General features: G+C 36.8%; 1 protein-coding gene across 2 annotated transcripts in view; it reads left to right on the top strand.

The window, feature by feature from the left end:
* LOC132094846 (kalirin-like) overlaps positions 1-15210 on the top strand; it is a 214968-nt gene that overhangs the window by 58475 nt on the left and 141283 nt on the right. For both annotated transcript variants that reach the window (XM_059499476.1, XM_059499477.1), the window contains exons 2-3: positions 11396-11470; positions 12741-12855. In XM_059499476.1, the coding sequence (XP_059355459.1) occupies positions 11396-11470; positions 12741-12855 (190 nt within the window). The remainder of the gene's footprint in view (positions 1-11395; positions 11471-12740; positions 12856-15210) is intronic.

Genomic DNA, 15210 nt, shown 5'->3' on the forward strand with positions numbered 1-15210 from the left:
CCATCACATGCTTGAGGAATTTGGCCAATCACATTGCATTGGATAGCTGGCCAATCAGAGCACACCTCGCTTTTCTGACTGATAAGTCTTTTTAAAATCAATGCGTTTCAATAGAGGAGAGGAGGCATAGAGGAGAAACAATAATGTGGAAAATGTGTTTTTTTAACCTCAAACCTCATAAACACATTTTATTACACCAAATACACCAAATAAAAATTATTTTTAGCAGCATCATATACCCCTTTAATGAATAGCTGATATCTGGGAAACAGATAGTAGTGCAGTACAGGTAGATGGAATAGTTTAAGTCTGTGTGTGTGAGTGGGAGTATGTCAAGCCTCAGAAATGGTGTAGCACTAATGAGTGTTGACAGTGACTCTGCGGATAACGAGCATTCCCCATGAGGCTGATTCCCACTTGGGATATCAGGCTCCCGCAGGTAGCATCCACTCCTCACCAGCAGGGAAATCTAAAGAGGTGCGATCCGGGATTAGCATAGCATTCCATCAACTGTTGACAGTGCTGTTCATGTAGCTACTGCATTCACATGGGAATCCCAATTTATTCAGAGTGCTACTGAAACCAGCAGGACAGACTGAAGCTATTCATGACCATTGGCGACTCGTGGGTTTTAAAATAGAGGAGGCACACTAATTGTATTGGTCTGGGGATCCTTGCCGATTGTTATTATTATTATTTGCTTAACCACTTTAAAATGGCTTTTTGGTGGCTTTTAGTCAGAAAACGTAAAGAAAATATATTCAATATCGCTACTGTAACACTTCCCAGTGTGCAGTCAATCAATCACACAGGATGGTTGCACATTTAAAGTGAATTTATTCTGTAACACAGAAATCAGAGGTTTTAATTGCAGCGCAAACCACCACACACTGTAACTCATTAGGAAATCCCGCCTTCAAACTCACGCGAGACTCACGCGAGAGCACAGTGCCACACATTGCTTTTTCACATGCAAATATCCTTATTTCAGCGTGAAATAATTATAACAATATCTCTGTTCTAGTCTCTTTAAACAATATGCGTTATCGTAAACATTTAAACAAACATTCAAACTCAAATCAACGCATAGTAAGATTAAAAGAAGACATATACGCTTTGCACTCCGTATGTAAACACTTCAGGAACATACATGATAATATCAGAAGCATTCATACACAAGTCTCTCACCAGCCTACCTGTATGAGACTAACATATAAATCTATGTACTTTAAGGCTCGTACTACTGGAGTGCAATATTCAATCTATCAATTTATCATTGCGCTACACTACTCATCATAAATACTTGGTAAATTATCAAATAATCAGCCCAGCTGCTACGGGAGACGTTCAAACTAATAGCACGTTGTTTACATCTCTATGATGATTGGTTGATATACAAGACGGGAGGCTAGCCTCTTCTATGATGTTCCTTTTCTCAACACTCCTCAGCGCTGAAATTGAACACTCAATGCTGATTAGCATATTTATTTATTTATTTTTTAACAATGGAGGCACGAGCACTCATCTCTTCCCCGGCCTCCCCCTCCCCTTCTCTATCACTTAATGGTTGTAATTACATCAGCAGATTCTGGGTTACTCTTGTGTTTTGTAGATTCGGCACATTCGCGATAGAAAACTCTAGATGTTCCCTGAAATTATTCCAGGAATATTATATTTTCTGTTGTGTAGTAGCTCTATGTCTGGGTTGCCTTTTTGTTTTAGATTTATACATCATTTGAAAGCTGAATAAGCTTTTAATAGATGTATGGTTTATTAGTATAGGGTGATATTTGGCCGAACTATATGAAAATTTGGAATCTGAGAGCTCCAAAAAATCTAAACATTGAGAAAATTGCCTTTAAAAATGTTTAGATATAGTCCTTAGCAGTGCATATTAATTTAAGTTTTGATATATTTTCAGTGGGAAATTTACAAAATATCTTCATGGAACATGATCTTTACTTAACATCCTAGTGATTTTTGGCATAAAAGGAAAATCAATATTTTTGACCCATACAATGTATTTTTGGCTTTTACTACAAATATAACCAATGTGACTTAAGACTTAAGGTTTTTGTAAGGAGCTTGTAGCAGGCAATATGTGAACAGATTTTTGCATGAAGCCATCATAACCATCTGAAGATCTGAAGGGAATATCTTGTTTAGGGTTTTTGGTGCAACAGCTGCAGTGAACTAATTTATTTTTCCTGTGTTTCCTCTTGAGCGAGGAAGATTCCCTAAAACACGGGAGAACATGTGTCTGGCTAGTTCATTGACTGTGCTACTTAGTGTGTTTACACCTGCTAGAAACATCTATCCCAGGTGGTCCGATCCAAAATGGTCAGCAGAGACGGATTACAATTTACACCTGGTATTAACACACATCTCAAATTCCTGTCCCACTAGTGATTCAATTTGCTGGGGTCTTTATGCTGATGTCAGGCATTCTGAAGGTCTCTTGTGTTTTGTAGATGCATATGCATGCCCTTGGGAAAAAAGAATTGTACTTAATTGTTCTGACTGTGCATTGGATGTGCTTCAAACAGTACTTAACAGTACACTTTAACCATATTTAAAAGATAAGAAATTATATAGATTTGTGTGTACTTAAGCCCCACTAAAATGGGCAGAAAAAAGCACTCTAAAGTTTAGCTAACTGCATTAAATATACATTAAACATTTTCTTTTTATTCAAGTGACCAAAATCATTACATTTAGTTTGCACTTAAGTATAGTATTTCCATAATAATAGCTATTTTTGAAAGCATGTTACAGTGTATTTCTTTTTTTACAAGGATGGCCAAGATGTCAAAATATTACTTGTTGCAGCTTTACTAAGATTTTAGCTCTACACATTTTACATTTGTGTTTACAAATTTGTAAAGGGATAAAGCAAATCAAGCTCAGTACCTTATCCATAAATCTCCTTTTAAGACTACCTCAGCAATCCGTAACTGATGGCTAACTGTATTTTGGATGGTTTTCATGAAGAAAGGAAACACGGCTGTAGATGAAACATAAAGAGATCCAGCTGGAGATGTTGTGATGAAAACAATCAGAGAATTGACTGATTATTAATGAAAAGCATATGGATTTCTCTCTCCTTCGGATAATAGCTTGCAGACTCGTGGGTATCCCTTTGTTTTGAAGTTCACATACAATATGTGGTTTTGTCATTTATAAATTGTCTCCTGTCGGTATAAACGGTGTCTCTCATGGCAATAAAGGCTTTTTCGCTGCAAATCAAGATGAAATAAAATCATATCAAAGCCAATGCACCGTTGTACAACTTTTTCCTCATTAATTAATAATTAACTGTGGTTTAAGTGCTGGAAGGAGAGTGTGTTCTGGCATAAAGAGAAGAACATTCTTTTTGTTCTTACTCATTTGTATGAATTAGTCCATGCCACTGGCTTGTGGTGCTCTGTTTGGGGAATGATGGGATCACCTGAAGTGTGTCTTTGGCAAAGACTTTGTTTGGATGTCTATTCAGGTCAGGAGTACAGTGATCTGCATTATGATAAGTGCATTTACACACAAACATGCACCTACAGTATTAATGCTGTCAGGTGATATCCAGGACTTAATCTCGCTTTGTTTAACTGAAATTTCATGTGCTTGAAAATGATTTCAGGCAACCCATAACCCGTGTTTTTCAACCTTAAACCCGTGAAAGTGCACTGAAATGGTAGTCAAACCCATGACTTCCCACCCGTGAACTTTTACTAGATCGATGTACTCCGAGTTCTGGCGTCACACAGCACACGGAACAACGACGGCAGCCCCTACGAATAATATTACCTACCGTGTTTATGCAAGTGGTACATGTTGAAAAAAAATATTTTAGGACAATGTAACGTTGCAATAAAATTAATAATCTAGCTACAATTCCTTGCGCTCAGGAAGTCTGGCGTGACTTGCCTGGAACGGTAAAAAAAAGTCGTTAGTCATGGTTTGAAATCGTGACTTACGAGCTCACAAACCTGCCTGGAACACAGCATCAGTATGGTGTGTGCATAAATTATTCAATTGCATTAAATTATCCTTTGCGATCTCATTAGTATTCCAATATGGTTGCATTAATATTCAAGTGATGTGGTGTGACTTCTTGTGTGTATAATGTGTGTAATGCTGGTGTACTGGGTTTGTCGTGTTGTTTTTTTCGGTGACATTAGTGAGGTTTGGTCATATTGGCAGTCCTGGTGGCACATTGATTCTCCTCTCAGCTTCTAATTAGCAGTGTGCCATGCATTCTCCATCAATAGTTCATTGATTTTTCAGTGTTTTTGCATGTGACGGGAATGTCATGAGGTTTTGGTTGGAAAACTGTCAGAGAGAAAAACAAGAAGCCATGTAATGAAAGGGTGAAGGTTGCGTGGGATAACTGTTGCTGACATGCATATGGTGCAGCTCCGTGCATTTAGAGGATGTATGTTTGTGTGTGTGTGTGTGTGTGTGTGTGTGTGTGTGTGTGTGTGTGTGTGTGTGTGTGTGTGTGTGTATTTGCATCGTTTGGTAGATAGCAGATAGCAGGAGTCAGTTATGAGTTAAAAGTGCCAAGCTCTCTTCCAATGGTATGCGTATGTGTATGTATATAGGCCTGAGGATAATCATTCCCTGATTTATTTTGGGTGTAATCATGCCTTTAATTAGTGCTGTTTTCTAAGGCAAGCATTGTTATTGCTATTGCTAGTGGGATTTCATCTAACCACTAACCCTAAGTATTAAACCAACTCTAAGTCATGAATGATACTTCAGATCATACAGTTTATACTGTTGCTTTTCTAAATACAGGTTTTTGGTTTTGTTTTTTTTGCCATGTGGAAGATAATCTAAAAAAAAAATCTGATAGATTTGTTTTGAAAGTGGGGACCTGAATCATATTGAGAAGCCAGAAAATAACAGAGAAGTGTGCTCTTTTGAGGTGGGCATTAATCAACTTTCAAAAACACCCAAGCAACCACATTGTACCACCCTAGCAACCACCTAGAACTCACTAGCAACTGCACAGCAGCACGCTAACAACAATATCACATTATAGCAACAACACGCTGACAAACACCAAAAACAAACTATCTTCTGTAGGTGTGCTGCCTTCTCTAACACAGAACATATAACAATCTGTGATCCGTCTTGTTGCGAGCTTTGATTTATATTCAGTACAAAAGCAGAACTCTTTCTTTTGCTGCCTCAGCTCATTGACTGTACTTAGTATCTTAGTGCTTATTATCAAAAAGTACTTAAAAATAATAGTAAATAAAAGTAGGACTCAAGTACAATTTTATATGCAATTTCAATAATTACATCTGTTGTCTTTATGGTTAAAGCATGCTGCAAATGTTGAAACTTGTAAATCGTTTTATTTGTAATTACACATCTGTAATGATGTTTTAATTCAATGGATAAATGCAACATTGAACAACACACATATGGTTAAAATAATAAAGTGCTTTAGTATGTTAGTCAACAAATCAAAACAAATTGACTTCTTTAATGATTTAAAACGTACTTTAAAGTAAAACTTTCAAAAACAATTTTTTTTATTAAGTCAACTTAAGTGTGTTAAGAAACATGAAAGTATGCTTTCTTAAGTACACTTAAGTGGCCTTTTATCAATATTATATTTAAAAAAATACATATTACTTATTATTATTATACATATTATACTAATTATTAACGAGTAACAAATTTGTTTAAATAATGATCTTACAAACTCTCTATTTGTTTGTAATTTCTAAAAGATTTATGCCATGGGACATCTTGATCCATAATCTCTTCCATTACAGAACATTAGCAAACATGTGTGTCATTGACCTAATAGATGTGCACTGAGCCATGCAGGCATATTTCAGACATCAAGTACGGTACAGAGACCCCGTGTGTCCCCAACAGCTTGATTTACTATGGAGTCGATATGGAGATCCGTTTAAATGGGATTTGTGTTTTGTTTAATCCAATCTCTGGATTCTGTGTTATGGAGTACCTGGACCTCCTTTTTGCTTTTCTCCCCAGGGAGATACAAAGCATCTGATCAGCATATGGCCAATTGCCTACATCACTATAAGCCATATACTGAGATTGCTCTGAAGATATCAGTGTTTAAATGTGTGCGTGTTATAATTAATGCTTCAGCTGTACTAGAGTCATGCTGGAGAAAGCTTCTTTCAGTTGAAGTGTAGCTGGGGGTTACAGTGTCCTTAACAACAGGAGGTGGGGGTCCGAGCAGATTTCTGTGTTGCTACTGTTTGATGTGAGTGTTTATTAGAGGTTTCTTGGCTCATTATCTCATAGTAACAAATACCCAGATTCTAGTGAGGACAACTCTTGGAGTTGGTTTGTCAGTGTGCACACGAGATCTGCTTACGCTGCTGTTGCAGAGCAAATTTGGAGACTTGCTACCACTAGGAAAAAAAATCACACATGCTGCTGGTGCCCAGAAAAAAATTAAATAAATTTCTCCCCAGCAATGAGTGTGTACATTTTAGCATCAGGTATTATGTACACATGGAAATACTAGTGCATTTCAGTCTGTCTACTTCAAGTTTTTAATTTACTGCCATTTCTTTGATATTTATTATGAAATTTAATTGCAAGAGTCAAAATAGTTTTTTCAGTGTCACTATTAAAATAACGTTGAGCATAAAATCTTCTGCAGACTGTGGTTTATTTTGTGCCAAAGCACTCATTGTTCTGCTTTCAGTTCTGTAGACGACTCTGAAGAAATGCTCTTTCCTCCCGATACACATTCAATATGGTGAAAACATTGACAGTAAATGCTTGACATTGATTCAGCACTTGCCAGCTGTCTCTTAACAAAGGATACATCTATGCTGTGTTAAATAGATGAAAATGAGACTCTATTCAAGACACAAAGCCGGATAATGTCACATTCACTTGATTCACTTTTTAAATAAGGAAATCTTAGGAATTCTTTACAGGGTCTGAGCTATTGCACGCAGTAGGATACTGCATTAAACTTCTCTGAGCACACTTTCAACTAATTTAATTATACTTCCGGTTTATTATCAGTGTATCGGAGACTATAGTGAAAAGGGAGTGAAGACGCTTTAAATGTCATGGATGTCAGGAAGAATTACCGAAAGCACAAAGGACAGCGTTTGTCAAATAATGTCAGTCAGCACATACAGGCTGAATACTATTTGAAAAGTACAGCCAAAGTTATATAAAAGTTGTGTAATATTTCAACACAAATGCTGAGATCATATTCCAGTTTTTCACTTACACAGAGAAAAATCCAACCACAGGAATTATGTTAGTATACTTGAAAGGTATCCCCACCTCAAAAGGACAATTTAGGCAAATTTAAAGCTCAAATAACACATTTTTACTAAATAATTTAGCCAAAATATCATGTTTCTGCTTTTAGAGTCCTTTATTGTGCTTGGCCCATAGACTCTCAATGTAAGTGTGTTACTGTAAAGATGATAAAAATAAGGACAAGTCAAAGTTATTTTTCTGATGATTGATATTTTTCCACAAAAACATGTTGTCAATAGAGGTTAAGTTATGTAGCAAACTGCTTCATTAACACTATAGAATGAGGTGAGAAATGCGAAAGAGCAACTGAGAAGAAACACAAAAGAGGCTATTAATGTTCCTAGAAACATTCATATTGATGAGGTGCTGTTAAAACAGCTCTATTGATGACATATCAATGTCTTGCTCTGAATATCTAGAGAGAGAGAGAGAGAGAGAGAGGTACAGGAAAGTGCACTTCCCCTCTAGCCTTCATAAATTCTCCAGTCGCTCTCAAGGAGGACAGATAGTTTGAGCACTAATGCAGGTGTTTGAATGATCTGAGCGCAGACAGACGGCCACTCTTTTATCTGATGCTGTCTCTCATTTTAATGGGGCTGAGCTTTAGTCTTTCTGTAATTCAATCCCCCATTACAGCTCCTCATCTCTCAGTCACACCCCTCACTTTTTCTCCTCATTTTCTCATTCACTCTTTCGTCCCACCTCTCAAACACCACTCACCCTGTTATTAGAGGTAGAGAGAGTACAGATTTCTTTCCTAATGACTCTCACCTGATTTAGCAAGCATTTTCAGAAGTTAGGAGCCATGTACTAAAATAGTGTTGAGGTAGTGTATGAAACAGTATGCAGCAAAGTAAACATTTTAAACTGTAACATTCATGTCATGTACATTTTAAATAAAAAGGGTTATTTCACACTTTTTTTAATGCAGTTTTTTGTGTGAAAATGTTTTCAATTTAAAGGGTTAGTTCACCCAAAAATGAAAATTAGCCCATAAATTACTCACCCTCAACTCATCCTAGGTATATATGACTTTGTTCTTTAAGACGAATCCAGTCAGAGTTATATTAAAAATTGCCTTTGATTTTTCAAGCTGTTTTCAAGCACTGAATTAGTCCAAAAGAAGTTAAATAAAAAGTGCCCATCCATAAAAAACAAAAGTGTCTCACGCGGCTTCAGGGGGTGAACAAAGTCCTCCTTTAGTCAAGTCGTCACTGAAATTAATACTATTACTAATTTTGTATTTTTGTAAGAAAAATTTCAATTTTTAACATGTAATAATCACTTGAATCTAGCTTGTGCTCACTGTTGTACATGGAAGCATTTCCGGGGTAATGACGAATGAGGTCGGTTTTGCACATGCAGTGCTCAGAAGTGACGAACACAGAAACGCAGAGGAAAGATCAAAACAAAATAATGGATTTTTAAAGAAGAATATCGGAGGATTTCGATATAAGCCAAGTGGAGACTGGTTTTCCTTTGCAAAAGTAAGGAAACTTTGCTTCCTTTGCTCCTGTTAACGAACGTTGTTTTTCAGGAGACTCACCGGTGCATGCACAACGCTGACCTCATATGTCTCCGCCCGGAGCTTCTTCTGTGTACAACTGTTGGCGCAAGCTAGATTAAAGTGATTATTACATTTTAAATATGGATATATTTCTTACAAAAACACATCGAAACTCTACAGGAGACCTTTGTTGCTACAGAGACACTTCTTTATGGATGGGAGCTTTTTATTTAACTTATCTTGGACTCATGCAGTGCAACACCCAACGAGTGACATTAAACAGCTTGAAAGATCAGAGACAATTTTTAATATAACTCTGACTGGATCCGTCTGAAAGAAGAAAGTCATAAACACCTAGGATGACTTGAGTGAGAGTAATTGATGGGCTAATTTTAATTTTGGGTGGACTAACCCTTAAAGCATCTGGTCAAATAACAGGGAAGAAAGAGATGCCAATGATGTCAACCATTAATGGAAATTTGTGGTTTTGTGGGTTTTAGTCTATGTCTGTTAATCTAAAAAAAAAAACAGAGAGAAAGCATTTCACAGGCTTTTTCCTTCTGGTAAAACAGATCAGAAACAGTGCCACAATTATATTACATTGCCTCTTGCACATTTTGCACCAATTTCGAAGTGAAGCATCCATTGGCATTTCTCTGAAACAGATCATTTGCATCAACAGATCAATGGAACAACATTTCATTATCGTGGTACTTCTTGGTCTACGTATCTTGGCAATTAGGAAATTGAATGTCCAGTGAATTGTGCTTAAATGTTAATAGTCATTTTGATTTGAAAATAACATACCACCTAAACTAACCTAATTGTTAACAAAAGCAAATTTAAGATAAAAATGCATTTGCTAAAGCAACCATGCAGTTTTAGTTTGCTTCTACAAGTTTTTTTTTATTCTTTTACCGTCATTCGAACCTGAGCACTGCACATTGCGCAGTGCTGTACCGGGTGAGGTACCAAGCAAATTTACTAAGTAAGAAAAGCAACTCATATCCAGCTGGATATGTGATGCAAATTTCAATACAGTAAGTTTAAGTTTGTAAATCATGCAATACTGGAGTAATATTGTTTTGATATCAAAATAGCATAGTATTGTGCAAAGAACTGTATAGAAATAAGTCTTTAATAGTCAATAACCTGCCTTTGTAATCATATTTTTGTGTTTTACTGAAACTAGTATGCATTTCAGTTTTAAAACTGCAGTGATAGACAGAGAGTTTTGCAAAAAATTATAGGTAGATGAATGTTTCCAATGAGCCTGATTCAAATGTGAATGTTACTCACCATTAATTATACTAATACTAGCTATAGCAAGTACCAAATCTTTGGTTGCGCTTAATTATCCATGTTCGAATGTTTCTAATCTTCTGCTGAACTACATCTGCCTTCAATCTGATGCAATCTTCAAGCAGCCCTTACATGATCATGTTCCTCTCTGAACCTCTGTAATGTAGTCGTTGATTAGCAGAGTCGCCAGCGTGTCTTTGATGTAAAGAATCAGCAGCATTGATCCGCTCCTGTGAAGCAGAGAGTCCTCAGGGAGGAGTCTAGTACTGAGGAGACACCTCGCTTCAGATGGCTTCATCCTGAGTGTTTATGATGGCTCTTATCATCTCTCTCAGTCTGAGGACTCTCTGCTGCTTTATGATAGTAAGATTAAAAAGTCCAGACTGAGAGAGAGAGGGGCTTGGTCATGATAAATGGAGATAAGGAGACAGAAAGGAAGATGTACGTAAGGAGTTTATTGTAGACCCAGTGGAACCTTTATTGCTCTAGGTTGTGTTTTCATAGCCCAGAAAACCTAATGGACCACTAATTGTTGTACATTTTATAATTGCTTTATGTGAAATAATTGCTTTTAATTGCTTTTTAATTGTTTTTTGTGAAACACGGCTGTTGAGCTGATGTTTCACATCATCAGCGTTACTATATGATGACCAATCAACATCCAGAATAAGTGCTACAGTATACATATTATACTACAGGGTATGAGTGCTTCTCAATGAGAAGGTTGCATCCTAGTAGGGTCAAGCATCTGTGTTACAATCAGCCGCCATCAAAGACTGTCTCAGTTTGAAGGATCCTATTTTGCATTTTCAATTATGCATATTTTGAAGCATACCATTGGTGATCCAATCACCCACAATCATCTGAACACTTTCCAATTAAAAAAAAATTAAAAATAAATAAATAAATAACTTGCAGCAGTAAATTCGCACTGAGCTTGTCCAATTTCATTTTAATGCAAGTTTTTTTTTTTTTTTTTTTTATCTAAATCACATAATATTAATTTGGCCATGATGGAAACCACTGGGAGGCCACCAATGGTTCTCATTTACTGCGTTGCATTAATAGAAAGTTGGTTAATATAAAGATTTTTAATTTAAAGTATTATAAATCTAATTAAACTTTATTTTTTTTTTACTGTGCACAATGCACATTTTTTATATTAAGCCTAAAATGTGTTTGATGAGCATTGTATGATCTTTGAATAATATCTGAATAATCACTAGGGTGTTTAATACTGTGGAAATGTAATGAGTGATGTTATTACAAATGAAAATAACATCACTTTTTCTTCTCTTTCATTCTCAGGGTCTTTCAGAAGTGAAGGAATGAAAGCGTCTGACGTCCTTCCTGTGCTGAGAGAAAAAGTAGCATTTGTATCTGGTAAGTGTGAGATCTAAGGGATCTTTCGAGTGTGAGTGACAAAAAACAGCACATTTCACATTTAGAAAATGACTGATGTTTGACACTGAGCCTTTCTCATTTGGCTCTGTAGTTTGGTGATCTGTAATGATCTGCTCTTAACTGACACTGATGTGATGGGCCTCTCCTCACTTCTATCTCACATCTGTTTCTCAGGTCGGGTGTAGAGGGGTTTTCTCGAAACGTCACAGATTTTAACCTGCGGCTGTTTCACATGTTAACAGCTGGCTGAATTTAGTGAGCTTGTTCAAGCATGCCATGCAGAAGTCAAAATATTGGATTTGAGGCACAGTGATTTGTGTGCTAGATAATCTTGTGAGATGTGAGATACAGCAGTCATCAAATGCCTATAATCCAGCCACTGTCTGTCCGTCTGCAATCCAATTTGAATGCTTTGTGATGTGAAAATGCCATAATGAGTATTATATGAGTTCTTCTTACCTACATGTATCAATGAAATGAATCTCAAAATCAAGGTGTTCAGGACACTTTATTTAGGGAAAAATGAGGGATGAATCTCTAGAGGTGTCAGTGAGGATTTGTTCATGAGGGGTGACCGTTTTTTTATCATGGTTCCTGTTCTCTTGTCACTATTTGCTATAACTGCTTCTAATACTCTCATCTAATGATCTCATCCTCGTTTTTCCTCAAAACCTGCTTGATTAGAGTTGTCCTTCATTTCTGTAGCACACAAAGTTAGGTATAAAAGTTTAGTAAGCCTAAATAGGAGCAATGGTAATAGGTGAAATAGATAACATGTATGGTGATATCTTCTCAGTCTTATTTAGGCCAAAATAGAGTTGATGGTAAAAACAATTGTGGTGGCTAGAAATTAACCATGAAAAAAGTGTAGTGTAGTTTCATTACAGATAGCATTTGCTTTTCTCCCACCTCATATTCTTTCCATCACAAAAGTCTACTCATAGTTTCTCAGAGCAAGCAAAAGTCTTGCAAGTGAATGCAACATTTGTCAGGGGAAGAGAACGAGAGAATGCAGATGTTTTAAATAGTAATGTTTCATTCCGTCACATCTCTGTACATCTGTTATGACAAAAATAAGAAGAAACTAAACAATTTAAATTTAAATATATGTAATTTGTCACTCAGGGTCTTCTGGAAATCTCCTTTTACTATGTTTGACAATAAACAATACAGCGATTCATAGTTTGTACTTCCAGAACACAGAATAAAATTACATATGTGCAACTATTTGCTTTTTTTGTTTTTGCAGGAGGTCGTGATAAGAGAGGTGGCCCCATCCTGACCTTCCCTGCCAGGAGTAACCATGACCGAATAAAACAGGAGGACCTGAGACGACTCGTGACATACCTGTCCACTGTGCCCAGGTGAGCTTAACGTTAAAGTGTGGATCAAACAATCTGCAGAGCATTATGGATGTAAATCTGTCTTTATTCTGTATAAACGGGTCTCTGCTCTGCCCTCCTGGACTGTTTTCAGAGCAGAGAGTCTCAGCTCTTGCCTTACAAGAATTATACGGCATAGTAATATTAGTCTACATTATGTATCTTATTAAAGGATCTCAGTGTAAAATATTCACAGCACAGGAACTTGAATAAACTCTGCCATACTGTGGTTTTGTTCTCTAAGCTCCTCACTGAGAGAATTATTCAAGAGCAAGCATTTACATTCCCACAGTGCAAAGTTGTGTTTGCAGAATCGAGAGCTGAGTGCCGTGACTCTTGTTCGACATGTGTCTGATTAGCTGTGTTGCTGGGTAATTGACATGAACTTATTTTATATATAATTATAAAAAATGCAGTTTTGATAAGCTCATAGTATCTAGTGTACTATTAAACATTAATCTGTACAGTATTTGCAGGTTCTTATGTACTGTAAATGCATATTAAGGCCCAATCCCAATTCTATTTTCGACTTTTATTAAATACAGCTTAAATACTGAATTGCTACATTATATTTTCCAGCAATGAGAGGATAAAATCGCTGTTTTTATGTAAACTCACTCTAAAAAGAGAAATGTGCATACATACAACTTCCATCTCTCTCTCTCTCTCTCTCTCTCTCTCTCTCTCTCTCTCCTTCGCTCTCTCTCTCTCTCTTTCTATCTCTCTCTCTCTCTCTCGAATTGGCAATATTTGAGAAAAGTGTTTAGCTATTTCTAATTATTGAGGGGACTCGCCCCCCTCAATGTCTACGGTGGTCATCGCCCTGATCAGACATGAAAATATGTTGTGGTACTATCGTGCAAACTATCTCAGACTACAAACCATTAAACTTAAAACTCCTTAAACTTCTTTAACTTTTTAAACTTCAAATTTTCTGGCCTGGCTTCTCAACTAGAATTAAATTCTAGTTTAAACTATAACATTTTAAAGTTCTTGAAGTTATGGATTTAAAAAAATATATATTTTCTTTCTTTCTTTTTTTCTTTCTTTCTTTCTTTCTTTCTTTCTTTCTTTCTTTCTTTCTTTCTTTCTTTCCTTCTTTCTTTCTTTCTTTCTTTCTTTTTCTGTCTCTGAATTGCAGCCTGTAAATGATAGTGACAACCTTAAATTCTTGAAAAATCATGAATTTCAAAAGAATTATGTCTATTTAGTTGCTTAGCTTGCTGAAGGTTAGCTTTTATCTCTTTAAAATGATTCACAAACCACTAGTAAAGGCATGTTCATTGAAAGTTCATTGATCTGAAGGTGTTTGACCCCTAAATAGACTGAAAAACTAATGACATCTTGTCTTCTGCTGCGTTACTGCTATGCTCGTTTGTAAAAGTGCATTACTTGGGTGTAAACCTGTCAACATTAATTGAAATATCCTGTTAGAATATTTAGATAAACTGGCTACTTTGCATTAAATTTTCAGGTCTGGTATGGTGCCAGTGTGTTTCGGGCTGGTGTTATAAACCTCACTGGGCCACTGATCAGTGCTGTCACTGCCCTCAGATGTCAGCATCAAAGCCTGTGAGCTAAGCAGTGAACAATGATAGACTTGATGCAAGTTTAATTAGGAGAAAGAGAGAAAGAAACTGAAGAGAGGGAGAACCCCGTCTCTTTAAGCCTTTCCCACAAGCCATGATTCATCAGTGTTTTGATATGTTTTGAGCTTCTGTCCCCTGTAGCTGCTCTTTAACGCAAAACAGCTTTCAGCTCCACACAGATGAATTGAGAGAAGCGATGCTGGTTCTCTGAGAGGTATCAGTTACCCTGTTTCATGACGTGATGTGGTTAAGTGTCTCGAACTTGTGTGTTTAGTATAGGATCCCTTTGCATTAACTGGACCTTCCAATCTGTCAACCAAAATATATCCTCATCAGCAAAGCAGAACAAGTCATCCACGTCCATTATGGGTGTATAAATATCACAGTAGACACAGTCCCGGCCCAGTTCGATTTCCACTCGGGAGCAGCGCTTGCATCATCAGTGTCAGATGGATCAGCGTAAAGCAGTGCAGGCTGCTGGTTTGGTGAAGAGGGGAAATCAATGTTATTGAGTCAGCTTGCTAACCCCCTTCAGGCTATGATTCATGCACTGTGCGTCCTGCACTGGCATATAATATAGTGTTTGTGACACGCACTTTTGATTCTTGTCTGCGTTCATGTTGGCCTTAAAATGAGTATTCGTTCATCGTTTGCTCACCATGATGTCGGCATGACTGACTGGAGAACAAAAATAGATTTTTTAAGAGAATGTAGGCATACTTTAAAGCTTCAAAAAGACAAAAGGCAT

The sequence above is a fragment of the Carassius carassius genome, chromosome 19, assembly GCF_963082965.1.
Source record: "Carassius carassius chromosome 19, fCarCar2.1, whole genome shotgun sequence".
In the NCBI taxonomy this organism is placed as follows: Eukaryota; Metazoa; Chordata; class Actinopteri; order Cypriniformes; family Cyprinidae; genus Carassius; species Carassius carassius.